The 20,034-nt window shown below is 45.3% G+C and overlaps 1 protein-coding gene across 5 annotated transcripts; it reads left to right on the top strand.

Moving 5' to 3' along the window:
* The first annotated feature begins 5,356 nt into the window (after positions 1-5,356).
* On the top strand, positions 5,357-19,299 carry LOC133484613 (C-terminal-binding protein 1). 5 transcript variants are annotated; one of them, XM_061787471.1, is made up of 12 exons: positions 5,357-5,531; positions 6,773-6,910; positions 10,943-11,097; positions 12,849-12,993; positions 13,852-13,955; positions 14,023-14,125; positions 14,636-14,760; positions 15,292-15,381; positions 15,443-15,573; positions 15,786-15,913; positions 15,985-16,099; positions 16,820-17,155. In XM_061787471.1, exons 1-12 carry the CDS (start codon positions 5,492-5,494, stop codon positions 17,013-17,015), a joined length of 1,470 nt encoding a protein of 489 aa, XP_061643455.1. In that variant the 5' UTR covers positions 5,357-5,491; the 3' UTR covers positions 17,016-17,155. The 5 variants fall into 5 exon arrangements, with proteins under 5 accessions (XP_061643455.1, XP_061643450.1, XP_061643456.1 ...); XM_061787466.1 differs by lacking the exon at positions 15,443-15,573 and having other exon boundaries at positions 5,358-5,531; positions 16,820-19,299; XM_061787472.1 differs by lacking the exon at positions 6,773-6,910 and having other exon boundaries at positions 5,363-5,531.
* The last annotated feature ends 735 nt before the right edge of the window (positions 19,300-20,034 follow it).

Here is a 20,034-nt window from a genome sequence, read left to right on the forward strand (position 1 = left end):
AAACCCAAACCTAACTTGAAACGCTACTTTGAAACCCTAAGCCTGATTTGAAAACATCAACTTTGAAATCCTACCTTTGGCTTGAAGCCCTACTTTGAAACCCTAACACTGCCTCAAAACCCAATTTAAAACCCTAACCCTGACTTGAAAACCTAACCCCGACTTAAAAAAAACCTTTAGTTTGAAGCCCAGACCTTTGCTTGAAACCCTACTGTGAAACCCTAATGTAGCTAAACATTGAGGAAACCACAATTTTAGCAGCCGCTCTTAGTGTGATGCAGTCCTACCTTACTGCATTCGAGCTTGTAACATATCATTAATCTTGTTTGAGCGAGTGTGCGCACACGTGTGTGTATCATGGTGCAGCCACGCATACTTGTAATTAGGCTGTAAGTGTTCCTGTCAGCTGCTTGCCTCAGCATCACTTGGGAGGAGGAGGACGGAGGCAAGATGGGGAAACAGCGTGAAAGACGAGGGGGAGGGGGAGTGCCTGCAGGTGGGGATGACTGCAGTGGGACACACACACACACATGCGCACACATACATGATGAGTGATCGGTCAGGTTTGGGTTAATAATTTGTTGGCTAGGTTAGTGGTTGGTTTGTCGGGTTACTTACTGATTGGTTACTTGGTTGAGTATATCTTAATGATTGGTTGGTTAATGACTGTTTGGTTTGATTAGTTGGTTAGGTTACGGTTAAGGATTGGTTGGTTGATCTGGTTGGTTAATTGAACGATCAGTTGGTTTGGTTGGTTGGTTAGTCGGTTAGATTAATGGTTGCTGATTAGTTGGTTACATTAATTTGTGTTTGATTGCTTGGTTGATTAGATGAATGGTTGGTGGGTTAGGTTAATTGTTGGTTGTTTGCTTGGTTGATATGTGTGCATTCCTCGCTGCACTTGACCGCATACGCCATCTTGCTTTTCTGGGTATGGGGTGTCCGGTCTTTGGGCTACACCAGCCTTTGTCTCAGGGTGTCACCAGATTTGAAGTGGACAAAAAAGTTGTGTTGACGGAAAAGCCTTCTGAGTTTCTCACTTGTGGTTGGTAACCACATATTTGTGTTTGGTTGGGTATTGTTTATGCAGCAACTTCCATGATGTAGTTTGACCAGTTTGGCAACACAACACAAAAACAACATACTGTAGTCTGTAGTAGACTAGACTTCTCAACATCTTCTGAGACTTTTGTTTAAAAAAAATAACAACAACATGTAACACTCTTATATTGTAGGTTAAATTGGCAAGTTATGAAATTGCCTTTCTATGTACAAAAAATATTGATACACTTCTACTGTCTGTATTTTTGTGCTTTTCTTTTGGATCAAATTCTTGTTTTAACACACCTGTTATATTGCAGGTCTAATTGACCCATTTGAAAATGTAGGCCGGGAAAATGGGATTGGATTTATTCCGCTGGCCTTTTTTCCCCCTTTTCTGTTTTTTTTAAATACATTTATATATATATATGTCATTATATATATATATATATATATATATATATATATATATATATGACATATATATAATGACAAGTAAATGTCATTATATATATATATATACAAAAAAAAAGAATTATTCATCTGACCTTATTCTCCCCTTTTTCTTTAAAAAAAGATATATATTTCTGAAGCTGCGGCACGGTGAAATACTGGTTGGCACGTCTGCCTCACAGTTCTGAGGACCGGGGTTCAAATCCCGGCCCCGCCTGTGTGGAGTTTGTATGTTGTCCCCGTGCCTGCGTGGGTTTTCTTCGGGAACTGCGGTTTCCTCCCACATCCCAAAAACATGCATGGTAGGTTGATAGAAGGCTCTAAATTGCCCGTAGGTGTGAATGTGTGCGCGTATGGTTGATTGTTTACATGTGCCCTGCGATTGGCTGGCGACCAGTTCAGGGTGTACCCCACCTCTCGCCCGAAGATAGCTGGGATAGGCTCCCGCGCACCCGCGAACCTTGTGAGCATAAAGCGGTACAGAAAATGGATGGATGGATATTTATGAAGCTGAACTAGAATTGTGTTATTCTGTTTTGTGATGATCAAACATAGAGCGTGTCAAACGGAATCGTTTGAAAATCGAGAAAAAAAATGTGATTTTAAAGGTATTTTGCTTGCCTTCATTTTTTTCTTGTACTTTTTAGAGTGAGCATGGTCAGTGCTTTGAGACGATCCTGTGACACTGCGTTCCTGAGGAATGTCTTGATTCTCTTGTGTGTTGAGAAACACTTCTCAGATTGAGCTGTAGTCATCGGAGTTGTGATGAGCATCTTCAGCGGAGCCACCGTTTCTGAGAAGATGTCCTGAAGATTGTTCTCCATGAAAAGCTGCTACAGAGCCACAGCACCACTGCAGTTCCTGAACTCATCATTGCTGGAGATTCGATTCTCCATGATGGTGTCCAGTGTTGTTTCAGGGAACTGTCTGTGGCACTCCTGAAATCTGGGCGTGCACTTCAGTGTAGCACTGATCAGATGCTTTGCGATGGCAAATCTTTCTCTTGCACGGCCCATGACGGACGGTGTCACAAACCTAAAAAATTAATACGAAATATATTAAGCATTTATTGTACAAATTTGTTCATTATAGTGTATGAGAAACTTTTTCATACTCTGTAGCACGTCGCTGAAATAGGAAGACAATTTGGAATCACGTATTCCTTTAGTACAAAACCTCGTACAGGCTAAGCGTGATGCTATTGCATAGCTGCCTGTCGAGCGTGGGTGTGTGGAGGAAATGTTGTTCTCGTAGCCATGTCATGTGCAACAATCTTTTGTGTAGTATTGTGTCGACTTTACACCGATTTTATCGGGCTGATCAGTATTGGCCGATATTTAGCATTTTATGCGAATCGGCTGATCAGAATCAGAATCAGGCTTTAACGTCATAATTCGCCGATCCGATCAATGACCTCCGCAAAATACATTTACTCCGCGTCGTCGCCTGCACGGCATATTTGAATCCAAAAGCTAGTTTATTTTTAGCCTTGTCGAGTGTCTTTTGACGTAGTACTGTAAATATCGGACGGCCAATGAAGTTATGTAAAAGAAAAAAGAAAAAAACAACATGTCGGCGGTGTGGAACAGACAGCACGTCTGAGACAGGCAATAAGTAATGCCACACGACAAATTTCACAATTGCACTATGTCAGACTACTGCAACTCAAATGCGACCGGATACACTCGTTACCGTGGCGACGGCAACAAGAGTGGATCGCGCCGACAGTATTATCAGGACAAAATGGGCAAAAACGTGTGTTGGTGGTCACCGGCGCTCAGGAGAGGAGAGGACGTTCGCTTAAGGCTCGCTTGAGGGACGTTCACGTACTTTGAATACGAAACGGCTCGCAAGCAGGCAACAAAAACATTATGTAGCCTAGCAAGCTAGTGGTAGCACGAACGGTTGGACGTAAACATACCTCCGTTCTGTCCAATCATGCTCTAAAGTTTCGGTGTGGGTGAAGTCATTTAACTAAAAATAAAGTCATTTAATTACAGTAAGTTAGCACCCATTATTTCTGTCACGTAATGTTGGTTTGACCTGACTGATTAGAATACACGTTCTGACGAGCAGTGATTTCTAATCTTTATGGAGCCAAGGAACATATTTTAGAATTGAAAAATCTCACGGCACACCAACAAACAAAAATGTCACAAAAGTGGATGCATGAATGACTGTATTGACTTCCTGCCATCGAATAGAAGACCATTCATTTGTTCTGTCTGTCACTATGCCTCACTGGCATAAATAGAGGAACAAAGATACATTAGTTATTGTAAATATACTTTTGTGAGCAATTAAGTACACAGCTATATAGAGTAAATGAACAGGTCATTTAAATAGACACATTCCTCCATCTTGTGATCGGAGCGGTAATCGGTTATCGTTTTTTTAAACTCGCTGATCGGCCCCAAAAATCCCGATCGTGTAAAGGCTAGTATTGTGGTGAATTCTGCACCACACTTAGTCAGGGATTGCACAAATTCCTTCGTACCTGCGCGTCTGAGCCGTAGGGGGCAGCGCTCAACTGCTTGCATGAGAGCCAAGAGGAGAGTGGGGGGAAGGGCAAAGCTGGAGCATACCCGTATGTGCGCCGCAGATAAGCGATGAGGGACACAAGCCTCTCAAGGATTCAAATAAATGCCCGTCAGATATTCAAACACTTTGGAGGAATTGATGACAGAGAGTTTTTTTTATTTATTGCTTGATTTATTTTAATATTGATGAATAAAGAAACAAATTGGCTCCAGGCAAAAGGGCACGTTTCCCATCCATCCAGGGCAAAAGGGCTAATGCTGGAGCACCACTCGGGGTCTATTTGTGTTCATGACTCAACAATAAAGAATAGACTGCAGAAAAACGCCATCTATGGCGTCTAAGGTAAGGCATCAGACTTTTGGGAGAAGATTCTTTGAACTGACGAGAGTTTTTGGAAAGTGTGTGTTCATCGTTACATCTGACATAAATGTAACAAAGCAGTTCAGAAAAAGAACATACGAACAGTCAGACATGATGGTAGTATTGTGACGGTCTGGGGCTGCTTTTCCGCTTAAGCATCTGGACGACTTGCTGTGATTGATGGTCACATGAATTCTGCTCTTTACCAGAAATTTCTGAAGGAAAATGTTTGTCTAGCAGTTTGTGGCCTTGAGCTGAAGAGCACTTGGGTTCTGAAGCAGGACAACGATCCAAAACACACCGGTAAGTCAACTTCTGAATGGCTTAAAAAAATACAAAATGAAGGTTTTGGAGTGGCCTAGTCCAAGTTTGGGCTGGAATCTGATTGAAATGCTGTGTGTGGCATGACCTTAAAAAGGCTGTTCATGCTCGAAAACCTTACGGTGTTGCTGAATTAAAATAATTGCGCCAAAGTTATCGCCACAGACATGTGAGACACTCATTGCCAGTGACAGAAAACGCTTGATTTCAGTTTATGCTGCTGTGGGAGGCCCAACCAGTTATTAAGTTTAGAGGGCTGTTTATTACTTTTGAACACACGGCCAGGCAGATTTTTCCCTTAATAAATAAAATCACTGAAAGCTGCTTTTAGTGCTTTCGGCACGACAGTTGGCTTTTCTTTGAAAGTGTTGTTGTCGCTCGGAAAGTAACACCAGGGGGGATAAACAATGTTTCAATCAGGAACAAGTTTGTCCTCTCCCGCAAGTTCCTCCACATTGCGTAACTTGTTTTTTTTTGTTTTTTTTCTTCAGCTTCAGGAGACAAAAGATGAGCTCTGCCCCTTTTCGACTGGTTCTGACACACGCACACGCACGCACACACACAATCTCTTTCACATTCTTCTTCCTGCCACAAACAGAAAAAGGGAGGGATTTGCTGTAGTGGAGAGAGAAAAAGGGAGGGAGGGGGTTAGGAGGCAGAACGGAAGGGTTGAGAGAGCGAGCGAGCGAGGCGGGGTGCACATGAGTATGCGTTGCGAGCGAGGGAGGCGAGGAAGCCGCCGCCATATGCCGAGTGGATTCTACATGTGAAAACCATGGGAAGCTCACATCTCCTCAACAAAGGCATGCCTCTAGGTAAATGTGTGTATTTGTGTGTGTGTGTGTGTGTGTATGGTAATGCCTTCCTCCTTCCCCCCTCTCTTTATCACCCCCCCCCCCCCCTTCATTCTCATACACTACTACATTATCTTGCACTGGCCTCACAAGAATTTGTGTGAGTGTGTGTGTGTGTTGGCGGCAATAGACAACGAGGGCTAGCAAGAACACACAGCCGCACACAGGTGGCTGCGAAAGAGTGTTCCGGAAAAAAATCGAGGGGATGTAGCTAGCGCCTGTAGTCGAAGATAAAAGTCCAGCACATTCTTCAGGGGGCAACCGTGCCCCCCACCACTGTCTCCCCTGGGGAGGCAGGGAGTCCAAGGTCATAGCTTACAGCATCCATCACTTACAGCTCAGGGAGAAGCAATCGATAAATGAGGCATCAATCAACTGGGATTTGATAAATAGATGGTAAATAGATCCTCAAGCCTCTGAGCATTAGCTAGGTGAATTGAAACCCTCATTTGAAACTCTTAACTCAATACCGTAGTCGTGATGAAACCCATGTTCCATGTATGCTGACGATACGATCCCGTGTTCCTCAGCCACCTCCTGTCGAGACCGCCGGCGCCAACCTGCAGCTTGGTTTTACCTCACTGCAGCAAGCTCTCATTGATTCTAAATGAAAGCAAAACCAAGGCAATGTTGTTTCCACCCAGGAACAACTCAGATTCCCTCCTTTTCTATTAACGACACTCTCGGAGGTAAAGGAATTGAGTTTGTTGATACGTACCGTATACTTGAAATATTTGGGTTCCTGGTTGGAAGAAAGCCTTAACTTCAAACATCACATGGCAACTGTGTGTGGGAAATTCATATAGAAAACTGGTTCTCTTACTACAGTGACGCTATCTACGGATCGGCATGGCATGTCCCGCAGTTTTGGCTAAACTCGACCCACTTTATTATGCTGCTCTGAGATACATTTCAAACTCAGGTTAGGGTTTGAAACCCTAACTCGACTTGAAACTAGGGATGCACAATAACTATCGGGACCGATATTGGGAACAAGCGACGTCGCACGGATCCAGCAGATAGCGAAGAAACTGGACCAATAACAAGAGCCGTCTCATTCAGTGGCGAGTTGCACCGACCGGCTTGTGACAAAATTCTTCACCTCCCACACCAAAAATAGTCAATATCCAAAGTAAATTAGCATACGATCGCCAGCACGTGCTGAAACTGCGATCATCTAACTATTTTGAGTTCGTAACTAGGACCCTTGCAAGCATTTAGTACCTTTGGAGACCAGCGCTCGGCAAGACCCAGTGGGCTACGAAGCAGCGGACTCGCGACAGAGGAGCGAGCGGAGGCAGCTTCTTCAGACACTGAAACGCTCGCTACTAAGCTAAAAGGTAACCCCTGCAGAGCGCCGCTTCTATCCGTCTTCCTCTCGACCGCATAATACATTTGATCGTCTACAAAAGAAACTATCGTCAAAGCACACAACGGCCCTCCTTCGTTCGACGCTAGTCGGGGGGCTTATCGCTCGGCCGCACCGACACTGACCCCGGTCCCCGGCACGTTTTGCCCAGCCTCAAATTCAATTGTCTTTAAATCCACATGAACACAATGATCTTCCATTCTTACATTGTTTAAAATTTGTAAAGAAAAGCGTGAATATTTTAACCTGTGTATTATTCAAGTTTGAGAAGAAAAAACAAAATGAGTTCACTGAGTTACCAATACTGTATCATTGATTGCACAATGACAATTAACAAAGCGCACCGATACATTGTATCTCATCTCATCTTACCTCGTTTCTAGCCGAGTCTCCAAACGCTACTCGGAAACACCGGTCCGGGTTTGAACTCCTAATTTGAAATCCTTAACCCTGGCTTGAAACCCTACTTTGCTACCATAACTTGCTCTTGCTACGAAGCGCACTTTGAAACCATCAATCAGGCTCGAAATCCGAATTTCAAACCCTAACCCAGGCTACTTGGAAACAATAGCTCGGGTTTGAAACCCTTGTTTGCAATCCCTCACCAGCGGCTTGAAACCATACATCTTTTGAAGACCACAAAAGGCTCACCCTCGGTCAACGTGAAGGACTTCACAGTGTCGGTCTGAGGATCTCTTGTGTCTCCCCTCGTGCCGCAATGGTCTGCATTGCATTCTTTAGCCCAAAACAAGCATTCGCCAATTGTTTGTGTTCTTTTTTAGGAAACAAAAAAAGAACAGTGCAGTGCAACAACAACAACAACAGGTCGAAAAGTGTGGATTATGCTGAAAACGGGAAAAAGCCATCTGAAGCGCCTAAGCGAGTCGGTACATTTCTTTGCCCCTTTCTCCAAGTAATATATTCCGTACGGGAAACCTAATAACATCCCGCCGTATGGGTAGTTTCGTTGTGGTTTCCCCTGGATGAGATTTTGATGATGGATAATCACTTTTGAAGAGAAGGAAAATTGCAACTCGAGGGCCGGGTCCCGAAGGTTAGGTTTTTAGGGTGTTCCAGTCCAGTGTCTCAGTGACACTCTACTGGTTGTCTATTGGAGGCATTTTACAGCACGCAAATGTCCAACGTGAGCATTTCCATCGTCAGACCAGGTCGCATGTTGGAATTCGACGTCACCCGTAGAAAGCCACGGCAGCTCGAGATCGTGGCGAGCTGACGACAAGGGACGTTGTTTTTGTCATGACTCGGAAAAAGCTCTCCTGTCGAATGAGCCTTTTAGCGCCCTCTGATCGCAACTGACAAGCATATGACTTCTTGACTCAGTTCGCTGCATTTCAACCCCGGTTTAAAATCATACTTTGAAACAATAGCGCAGCCTTGATATCTGACTTCGAAACCCTTATTTGAAAGTCTTACACTAGCTTGAAACCCTACTTTGATAGCCTAATCCTGGCTTCAAACCCTATTTTGGAACCTAAATGTGACTTGAACTTTTACCCTGTCATGAAATATTACTTTGAAACCTTAAGTCTCAACCCTAACCCCGGCTTGAAAACCTGACTTGAAACCCTCGCCCTATCTTAAAAACCCGTATTCTTGTTGGAAACCCTAATTTCAAACCGTCAGACTTGCATGAAACCCTAACCCTGGCTTCTAACGCAAATTTCAGTTTGAAAGCCTCGCCCTGGCATGAAACCCTAATTTGAAACCCTATCCCTGGCCAGAATCGACTTCTTCTTTTGAGACCCTAACCCTTGTTTGAAAGCTCTGGCATGAAACCTTGGCTTGCGACACCTCATTTGAAACTCAAATTCTTGTTTGAAACCCTCATTTGAATCCCTGACTTGAAACCAAAACTTTCAACCCTAACCTTTATTGAAAGTCTAACCCTGGCTTGGAACCCTGATTTGGAACCTTAACCCTATCTTGAAATCCTAATTTGAAAAACTGCAATTGCACGCAATGGTCCTAACACATTGATTATCTCCTGGCAGCTGCTCGGCGCAACAAATGGCTTCGCTACAGGAAAAGGAGTCGCTCGGTCGGAGTAAACGATTCCAGAATTGTTTCATCCGTTTCTCACTCGAGAACATCAGACCGCAAGAATGAAGGAAGTCATCATTTTCACACCGGAACGTTGTGAAACGATAAGTCTGATTCCTCTGAATATTTCACGGACGGCGATCTAGAAATCGCTGCCTCATTTAAACGTGAAAATCGAGACATCTAAACGCGGAGGAATTTCCACTCACGTGTCCTCCATCTGAAGGACACAAGAACATTTAGACACTCACGGGAACGAGTCCAGTGGAAAGACTGAGGAAAGCTGCGATGTTGGGAAAATGACGACGGGCATAGTGGACTTCAGTGGAATTCTGAGTCGTGCCATGAGGTCAACTTGGTCCGAAATAGGGCACAGTAGTAGTGTGGGAAAATCGATCAAAAGCGGTGTGAAAACAAGTTCTTAAAGGTATGAGCACAGTGTGGTGGCATTCAACTCACTTCACAATGAGTCGCAGTTTTTGCAAATAACAATCATTCCATCAAAAAAGAGGTTTCAAGCTCTTTAAGTTTACTGTCAAAAGAAACATAAGGAGAATCACACTACAAACTACATTGCCTTAAGAACGGCCCCACGCTGGCGTAATGTTAACGTAGGATGGAAAGCGCCATTGACACGCTAACAGTTACCATCGATAGTTGCCAATTTACGACTCTTTAAGCAATGAATATTTGAACATTGGTGTTGGTGGAGCAACGCGCGTACACAGATAATATAACAATACTCACAGGCATATATATATATTCTTTATCCTCTGTGAAAAATGACTCATATTACTCAGCGACTGAAATGGTGGAGGGGGCCACAATTTGTTTTCGTCAGCGCTAGCAGGGGCCGCGTAGCACCGCGCTTAACCAGATACGGTTGAACAATGGACATCACATCATACTGTGATTTGTTTCTTTGTTTGTTTTCCCAGCGCAAAAGATCACTCTTACGTCAAAATGACCATTCAAAGATGGCACATCAAACCAACATCAAGTGCAAGAATTCGTTTTGTCCATTTTTTTTTTTTACAAAAATCAACTCGCTGAAAATTGTTGAAAATATTATATATGTTTGTTTGCCCTGCATGTGACTCCAAATCCCCAAATGATGAAGCCTGCTCACTGATGAGCCCCCCGTATGTCTCCCCCGTCGTCCTGCTTGTCCCAGCCACCATGCGCGTTTGTAACTCTTTTAACGGCGTTAAATATTTCAATAGGTTTATGGAGGAGACACATTTTAATAACTTCTCACGTAGTTTCAACAAACTGTCAACCTTTCTTGCAAAGACAAAAAACATCACTGTTGCCGGTGTACTTTTGATTTAAGAGCTTGGCATCATCGTTATGAACTTCGGTTCCCAGCATACATTCCATGCCCAATGTTTGCCGTAACAAGGACGTTAATCGTTATCACTCAAGTGCGTTTATGTTTCCCCCGAGTTCGTTGAAGGTGTGTCTTCATTAACTGTCGGCATACATTTATGTTGCAGTTTGTTTGCCTGAAACCCTGACTGTGAGTCGTGTGCGATATAGTAACCTTTTGTAACCTGTTTATTGCCTCTGCGTTGTGTTCTGGGTTAAGCTACTGCGCCGTCAACCGCACCGGGGTTTGAACCCCCGGTTCACCAGTTGCTCAACCCCGTATGAGAAGAGGTCTTTTCTTCTTCGTTTGTATCGGCAGGACTGTATTATACCGTGCCGAAGCCAGCACACCAGAAGAAGGAGCACAATGAATTGGATTGCAGCATTCAATCATGAAGCACAAAAGGCTGTGTGAAATGCTTTACATTCTATTTAATGATGTTATCACTCTGTTTTTATGAGGTACAATATTATAGAGTGATATTTTTCCTTATTACAAAAATGTCTTTTTGCGGGGGAGGCTGCAACAGAATAACGGCATTTCCACTCATTTCAATGCCGTGGTGCGTTGTAGGCATCCGGCCGCCCATCGTGAACGGACCCATGCACCCGCGCCCCCTGGTGGCTCTACTGGACGGGCGCGACTGCACCGTGGAGATGCCCGTCCTGAAGGACGTGGCCACGGTGGCCTTCTGCGACGCCCAGTCCACGCAGGAAATCCATGAGAAGGTAGGTCACTCCGCGAGAGAAAGTACGGCACATCGGGTTCTTGACTTTTAAGGAGATATATGATGCATTTCAAAAGGCTTCTTCATGAAAGTTCTTCAGTCCAACAAAATGCAGGACAAAGAATGAAAGCACACTTTACATTCTGCTTGAAATCACTTGTGCAGTTCTGTCTCATGTAAATGCAGAGGACAGCTTTCGTTAGGGCGCCCGAGGGTAGAGCTAGGGCATTGCAACGGAGCGAGGGCTACTTGTGTACTGTGTCGTCAACTTAGCCACTTTGTTGTAGCGCATTTTCAGAGCCATCAAGCGACTAGCAACAACTCTAGCAAATGTTTGCCTTCTTGGAGACTTCTAGAAACTACGAGACTCCTTCCAGATCTGGAGTTGAGACAACAAATGAACAAATTAGCCACTGGCTAATTCAACCATAAAGATGAAGTGAGCATCCATAAAAATGTGATTGTATTTTCGCTAGTGAAGGCAGCACTTCATCACCAAGACGCCTAATTCTACAATTCTACCTTGTCAATTAGTGTAGCGGATCTGTTCAGGTGTCACTTGAAAATGGGGGGGGGGGGGGGGGGGGGGGATCTTCAGAGATTGGAGCTGCCAAGTATTGGGAGGAGAAACTCAAAGAGACCCAGCTTTTTTCATACAAACATGAAAAGGTCCATTTGACATCATATGCAAAGACTTAACCCACAGTAAAACTCCAGTGTGGGTCAACCACCGTGAGCACACTCGATTCTGTCAACAGGCAGGTGTGAAACTATCTGGCAGGGTTCCGTCTGGTTCTGGGTGACTGCCAGGCACACTCGCTCAGCCTTTCTCAGTGAATGTGCTCAGTAGGCCACAACATGGCACAAACAGATGGCTTTGACATGCTAATTGGAAGGCATGTTGTCGACAATGCCGCCCTCGTTTTTCGTGGCGCATACTCAAAATAATCAGGAAACTTTGATGCCAAGCTTCACCCATATTAGACGACATAGGTCAAATCGCTTGGCAATTTCGCGTCGCCCGTGTGAGCAAGAGCAGGATACCTGCTTCTGATTGGAGCTCAATTGGGTGAATCCGCTAGTCGGAGTGACCAAATTCACCAGAAATGGCAGATTCCAAACAAAATGGCTGACTTCCTGTTCAAATTCGCACATGGGTCCTTATGCTTTTCCCTGCATTCTGGCATGATAGACATGTCCATTTCATTTTGTGTCTATCGGTGAATCTGGTGTTGCCCAAATTCTCAAAACGATTATCATACCGTGACACCATTCTCTGTTAACATCATAACATATGCAAAACAACCAAAAGAATCTTCCCTATTCTGATTGGGATTCATTCATTTGGATGAATTCCCCAGTAGGACTTTGTCAGAGGACGAGGTCCGGGATTCACCCGAAAGGGACGCTTCAAAGCAGGCATGGGTCCTTGCGACTTTTTGGTGTGCCTCGCTACGACAGTCACGTCAAACCAATTTCATCCCGATTTTTTTCGAACTTTCCATGGAGCGCCACTGAATGAATGCCTGACGTTTTCAAAAGGCAAGGGAACACTATCTGATTACATTTCACAATAACATTGGGTTTCCATGGCGATATTGAGGTAGTGCCACGATCCCATGCAGGCAGGTGTCTTCAAACACAGGATATCAAGAGGGCCCCGACAAGATATCCACCCAATATCTCTCATCTGATTCATGTAATATCTAACTAATACTGTCCCTTACTAAAACTAGCATTTTGTGTGTGCAGGTACTGAATGAAGCCGTGGGAGCGCTGATGTATCACACCATCACTCTCATGAGAGAAGATCTGGAGAAGTTCAAAGCGCTCCGCATCATCGTTCGCATCGGCAGCGGCTACGACAACATTGACATCAAATCTGCTGGTGAACTCGGTGAGCCTTTGAGCCCCTGAAGTTTAATACCTGACACTCATTACTTGTGGTCGTGGGTGGTAAGCGTTTGAAAAGCTCCACCGAAAATTGACATTCAGTTGAAAATGTATTTCCGACCATAACCATCCGTGGGCTGCAGGAACAGACCAAATCCCGGCTCGCTCTGACCCGACGTTTTGGAATGAAGTGGGCAATACCGTTTTTTAAAGATCACTCCTACAAATTGTAGGGGTACAGATGAAATCCATCCATGCCTGTATGGTATTCCAATGATAAATGACTTACAACCAGAAGAATCCCTGGATGGTTGAAACAGCCTAAATCTAAGTCTTGGACACTTGGACCGCTGTCATAGAAGGACGTGGGTCCTACTATTTTACTCACCCGTAAAATTGTGGGGCTCAACGTTACATTCAGCCATGTATGACTCCCCATTCAAAAGTTATTTGCAACTCTAATCATCCAAATTCTAGCTTTGACACCAGGTCGCTATGGCGATACTGAATCGGTCCTGTAGGAAATTCTGGATTTTCCCAGGTTTTAGAAGGACAGGGGTGGTACAGTTGGAAAGCCCAGCCCTGCGAACATGGTGCTAGAAGTTCAACTTTCTGTGGAAAGGTTAAGTTCAAGCAAGCATAACAATCCGCCGACACATTTTGGCTTGGATACGTGCTGATATCGTGGAAGGGCATGGCTCCCAACAAATGTGGGGCTAGAAGATAAAAGGCATCCCTGTATGACATTCTGTTCAAAAGTTACACACAACTGGAACGATTCGTCGACCGCCGAAACAGCCCAAACCCGCTTTGGGAAGCCATCAAGCTGTTGCTGACATGTTCTCCCCCTCCATCCCGACAGGAATCGCTGTTTGTAACATGCCGGCCGCCTCAGTGGAGGAGACGGCCGACTCCACGCTGTGTCACATCCTCACCTTGTACCGGCGCACCACATGGCTGCATCAGGTGTGTTAAATACAAAAAGAACCTCTTTGTTCCATTCCTCATGTACCGCTACGCACCACAACGCCAGGCTCTCCGCGAGGGCACACGGGTCCAGAGCGTGGAGCAGATCCGCGAGGTGGCTTCGGGAGCGGCGAGGATCCGAGGGGAGACGCTGGGACTCATCGGACTGGGTAAGCCGAGGCCAGAAGCCAATTGACGTAGCCGTCGTACGGCGGACCCATCGAAGAGCGAACAAAAAGGCAGGAATAATGGATACGCCTACAAAAGGGCTTTGTAATTGCATATTGAGGCCACAAGTTGGCGACGCAGCTCTTAAAATGGAGAGGATCATAAAGCGCCAAGACCGCGTAGCACGCAGGGACAATCTTTAGCCCAAAACTAACCAATATATATTGCTATGAGCAAGCTTGCTTACGAGCCTAAATCACATGCGAGAACAAATATGCATTACATTACGCAAACAGTAATAAATGACTAAACTCACCTTTTGGCATTTAAACACAAGAATAAATGTTATTAAAAACACCGATTTTCACGTTTTCTCGTGTATACCAAGTCAAAGCCAAGCCGAGTCTTTAATTCCGATCCGACTTGAGTCACGCGGCTCCAGTCTTCGACTGGACTTACTACTGCCATGTTAATGTGCATTTGTGCGTCTGTGCGTCTGTGCGCGCGTGTAGGTCGGGTGGGCCAGGCCGTAGCCCTGAGAGCCAAGGCGTTCGGCTTCAACGTGATTTTCTACGATCCCTATTTGGCAGACGGCGTGGAAAGATCCCTGGGCCTTCAAAGGGTCACCACGCTACAGGTTTTCATTGATATTCATTGCAATCCATAATTCCTGGCGAAGTGCACGACGCCATGTCACGTCATGTTGCAACTGAAGCGACTAGCATTGTGTCGGATTGAAATTGTAATTTCGTGTGCTACCGTGACGCATGCTATTATAGTTCGACTGAGTAGTGTCATGTTATACACGGATCGTCTTGCATCATAATCGATGAAATATTATGGCGTTGTATAACTTGGTGCGTTGCATCGGAATTCAAGTGAAAAGTAGATTGTCTTGTACGTTGATTTCATAGTATTGTGTTGTGTCGCACCAAATCGTATCCCAGACCTCCTATATTGCAATTACGATGAATAGTATCGTGTCTTATCTTATATATTATATATCACACCGGAGTAGCTCTGTACGTGTCGTGAATGTGTAAATACTGGATACTGTCGTTGTTGTCACGGACAATCCAAACGTAGAACAAGGACATTGCTCTCTTTTGTCGCCTGCAGTGGAAACACAAATTGGTTCAAACGTTCATCTCTCGTTTGTCCTCCTCAGGATCTGCTCTTCCACTCCGACTGCGTGTCGTTGCACTGCAGCCTGAACGAACACAACCACCACCTCATCAACGACTTCACCATCAAGCAGGTACCGAACCGGACCTCGATGGGATTTGAATGCGATTCGAAGAAAAACGCGGTTTTTCCAGATGCGTCAGGGGGCCTTTCTGGTCAACACAGCCAGGGGGGGTCTGGTGGACGAGAAGGCCCTGGCACAGGCTCTGAAAGACGGGAGGATACGGGGCGCGGCCCTGGATGTTCATGAGACGGAACCTTTCAGGTAACGTCACCTCTGGTTGGCTGTCGTAGTTGCTCGTACAATAGGGTCATCGTCGGGAAAGCGCCCACACGGCGCGGCACGGACACCGCCAACGGGGTTAGTCGCCCTGCTCGATGCGGTGAAGAATGGCTTTTACACACACACCGTATGTGTCTGGTCCTCCGCCGAACCCAGGTTAAGAATCCTTTCACGGCGTGTGTTTACGGTTATAGTTTCAGTCTGGGCCCGCTGAAGGACGCCCCCAACCTGATCTGCACCCCTCACGCCGCCTGGTACAGCGAACAGGCCTCGCTGGAGATGCGAGAGGAGGCGGCCAGGGAGATCCGAAGAGCCATCACAGGTTAGGACTTCCTTTACCAGAAGCTTTCATACTTTGGACTTGCATTCCAAGAAGATGCCGTCTGCGCGCAGGTCGTATTCCAGACAGTCTGAAGAACTGCGTCAACAAGGAGTACCTGACTCAGACCAACCACTGGACGGGGGTCGAACCAGCCGACGTTCACCCGGAGCTCAACGGAGCCTACAGGTAAAGACGCGCTTGCCATGGCAACAATGCTGGATAGCCTGAAACCATACTTATTTCTTCAAATGCTAACACTGGCTTGAAAACCTCATTTGAAACCCTAACACTGGCTTAAGACACTAATCGTGGCTTGCAACCATACAAGGAAAGGTGTGCAATGCTTTGAAACCCTGACCCTCGCTCAAATATAATCTTAACAACCCTCATTTCAAACACTACCCCTGCCTTGAACCCCTACTTTGAAACCATAACCCACCCATGAAACTTGAGACTTGAAACCCTAACCCTGCCTTGAAACTCCTTCTTGAAACCCTAATTCTAAATCATAACTCTGCTTTAAAACCCCAATTTGAAACCATAACTCCAAACCTTCACTCTTACTTGAAATCCTAACCGGAGACCACAATCCTGGCCTTGAAAGCCTAATTTGAAACGTTAAACCCAGGCTCGAAGCCCTAACCCTGGCTTTGAAACCTGAAGCTAGGCTTAAAGCACAAATATGAAACACTAACCCTACTTTGAAACCACAACTCTCATTTGAATACCCAACCCTTGTTTGAAGCTCTAACCCGGGCTAAAAACTAAAACCCTGGCTCGAATCCCTACTTTAAAATCCTATAACACACGCTTGAAACCCTAATTTGAAACAAACCCGAACAAATGTTTGCAACCCTACTTTGAAAAAATTGGAGCACAACCCTAACTCCTCTCTCCGCTCCCCAGGTACCCACCCGGGGTGGTGAGCATGACCGCCGGCGGCCTCCCGCCCCCCGCCGAGGGCGCCGTGCCCAGCGCGGTGCCCGTCGCGCACGCCCTCCCGCCGGCCATCGCGCATCCCCCGCACACCCCGTCGCCCGGACACAACACGGTCAAGCCACCGGAGGGGGACAGAGAACAACATCCAAACGAGCAGCTGTAGTCAAAAAGCACAGCGGAAACGTCCAGGAAGTCACTACTGATTCCAAAATGTACAAGACATTGGCACACCGTCGGCCGCTTGTTGACACTCCAAAGAGAGCCGAGAAGACGACGGTGCTCGTCAGAAAAAGGAAACAAAGAGGTTGGATGCTCCTCTGGCCTAAGACTGAAAAAAAAAAACAAATACTTCTGACTGTCGTGAGTCAAGAATTTCCCATTTTTCTTGATTTTTTTTCTTCTGTCATCTCCTGGGTGCAGAAGCAAAAAAAAAAAGAAATTGTAGGCTATGAAATGAATGCGTGTTGTGCACAGTTTTTACATCAGTGTTTCCCAACCTTTATTGATCCAAGGCACATATTTTAAAAGAGGAAAATGTCCCCAAAAAGTATAAACTGTGGTTACCTTGACTTACAAGTGCCCCAATGTTACTTGTGAGGGTTAGCTATCCCGCCGCTTGAGTGAAGTGAAAACAATCGCGGCAAATGAAGCTACTGTAATGCCGCGCATGTGGGCAAGGAGAGCTAACGTTGCGATGCAACTTTCAATTTTGGGGAGAATTGCATGCAATAGCGGCTTAAATTGACCCATTGAAAAATCTGGACCTTTTTTTTCTACTTCATTATTTGGATTTTTTTTAATTGGAATAAACTGTCAAATTGGCCTGTTGCAAAGTCATTTGAATATCTTGCAAATATATGGATTTGAAACTTTCTGGATTTGAAACATTTAGTTTTCATTCCTGCTTATATTTAGTTTTAGTTATGAGCGAGCTTTGGCTACACCGCCGCTCAAGTGAAAAAAGAAAAAACGGACAAATGAATGCGGCACTGCAGGGGGAGCCGCAGCCCCCCATGCATTTTCAGCCGTTCACTGAATGAGACAAAGATTTCAAAATGCAAAATGAGGACACTTGAGTCCAAGAGCGACTTGGACTCCAGCTCCAAAAATCGCATATTACAAACAGTAATTCCACTTTGTAAGACCAGTTTATTTCTTTGCATTCTTTGGATTGTTTTCTTTTTTTTGTACAACACAGTGCTATTGATCTGAATTAAAAACCAAAACAATGGAAGGCAATGGAATCATAGGATTTCAATTCCTTTCAATTGATTCACAAGCTTGGTCACGGAACAAATGAAACTTGTAAGTCAAGGTACCGCTGTATACTGAAGTCATGATGACTTTTAAAGCATTAAAGTAAAGCATTTTACTCACAAATGCTCGTAGTTGAACACGAAGCTATTCTTCCGCCATGAATTCAAAGAGTAGGATTTCATTGTTGTGTCGCTGGCATAGAGACATGAACAAAGAGCCACCAATCAAATTTGCTGCAAATGAAACGGGGTTGGGAATCACAGTTTTTGCTGGAAGAATTCCCCGGAACAACAAGCCACCTTGAAACAGAAGCAGCTTTTTTCGCACATCATCTCAGGAACTTCCGTTTCTGCAGTTCGTCTCCCGTTGACTTCATTTCCCATGTTTCGTGCTTCTTTTTGCCGTCCTTCGGAAGCGCTCGCCTTCCGTTCGAATTTGAAGAGCTGCGCTTGTTTGCTGTAGTTTGAACAGAGCGTGCGAATCCCGGGGGGCTAAATGGCTGTATACGGGCGGCAAAACGCTTCACGAGGCGTCGAGATGATTATTTGTTTAATTATGTTGTTGGGAAGACGCAACGCGATGGACGGAGACTTTGTACTGTAGTAGACCTAAGGAACTCATCGAAAACGTGTAGCGTCCCCCCCCCCCCCGCTATATCGCGATTCATCTATTGCAGTCATGCTAAATCTGGCTTGAAGCCATAACCCTAACTTGAAACCCTAATTTGAGACCCAAGCCCTATGTTGAAACCCTAACACTGACTTGAATCCCTAGTTTGAAAACCGACGCCAACCGACCGTCATACTCCCCCACACTCGGCCCCGCCTCTTAAAGGCAGGTGAAAAAAGATAATAAATGTATTTTCTATACATTTTAGGCTTGCAACTTTTTGGAGTGTATAAAAAGTGTGTTTGAGTTTAGTTTTGATAATAAGTGGGTCGCGATAAACGGGGCTTCACCGTACGATATCGTATCGAACGCAACAGCCGTGGAAATTAGCACGAGGTTTACTTCCCTCCAAAATCCGTCAAACCTTACGTTGATTGCTTGGCTACTTTGAAGCATTTTTACAAAGCACAACGCTCCCTTTAACGTTTCATGACGGGTCCTTACTAAGTGTACCGTTTGGCCACCGCCGTGCGGTGGTGTTTTTTTGCCTGCCTGTGCCATTGTGACTTGGTTTGTATCTGTGTGCAAAACGCAGCGCTGCGGCGGGAGTGCGAGGTTCCTGAAAGTGTCGTCGTTGAGGCTGCGTTCACGCGTCGGTTGAAACGAGCTCCGGCGCTCTGGTGCCTTTGGTCTAGCATGAAATTACGTACAGCCCGAGACTTTCATCGGGACTCCAAACTAAAGCGTAGCAATGTGTGGGATCGGAGCTCCTTATTCTTGCTGTTTTTCTCTGGCGTTATTATTCTTGGGACAAATGGATGGCGATTTGGAGGGGTTTCCCAGACTTAAAAACAACCCAAACGCCATCAAATCCAAACTCTGTAGCACCCCCTGGATTTTCGGGGGGGAGAAGATTCAGCCACCCCAGCGAGTTTAACCAAGAAAGGTCAAACTTGGTAGGTATGTCTATCATGAGTAGACCTACAAAAAAGTCTCAAGAAGTCATGCTAGAAAAAAAACACAAAGTCTGCCATTTTGGCCGTTTCCAGCGCTCCTTCAACGTCTGGTCGCTACCACATATGGTAGACCTACGGGCAACGCTAAGTTGCCAAATATTTCACTTTCCGCCATTGCGTGTTGGCGGAGTACAGCGGCAAAGTTGACGATGTGAGCAAATTTATGTGATGACTATGCTGCCAGCCTCGGTGCCCCCAACTGGGAAAAATGTATGAATACAAGAACTCCACTCCTGAGTCGTCTGGGTAACTCATTTATATGTACTTGCAGCTCGAATTCTTATCATTTTTAGAGTCCTA

Source organism: Phyllopteryx taeniolatus, chromosome 10 (genome assembly GCF_024500385.1).
Source record: "Phyllopteryx taeniolatus isolate TA_2022b chromosome 10, UOR_Ptae_1.2, whole genome shotgun sequence".
In the NCBI taxonomy this organism is placed as follows: domain Eukaryota; kingdom Metazoa; phylum Chordata; class Actinopteri; order Syngnathiformes; family Syngnathidae; genus Phyllopteryx; species Phyllopteryx taeniolatus.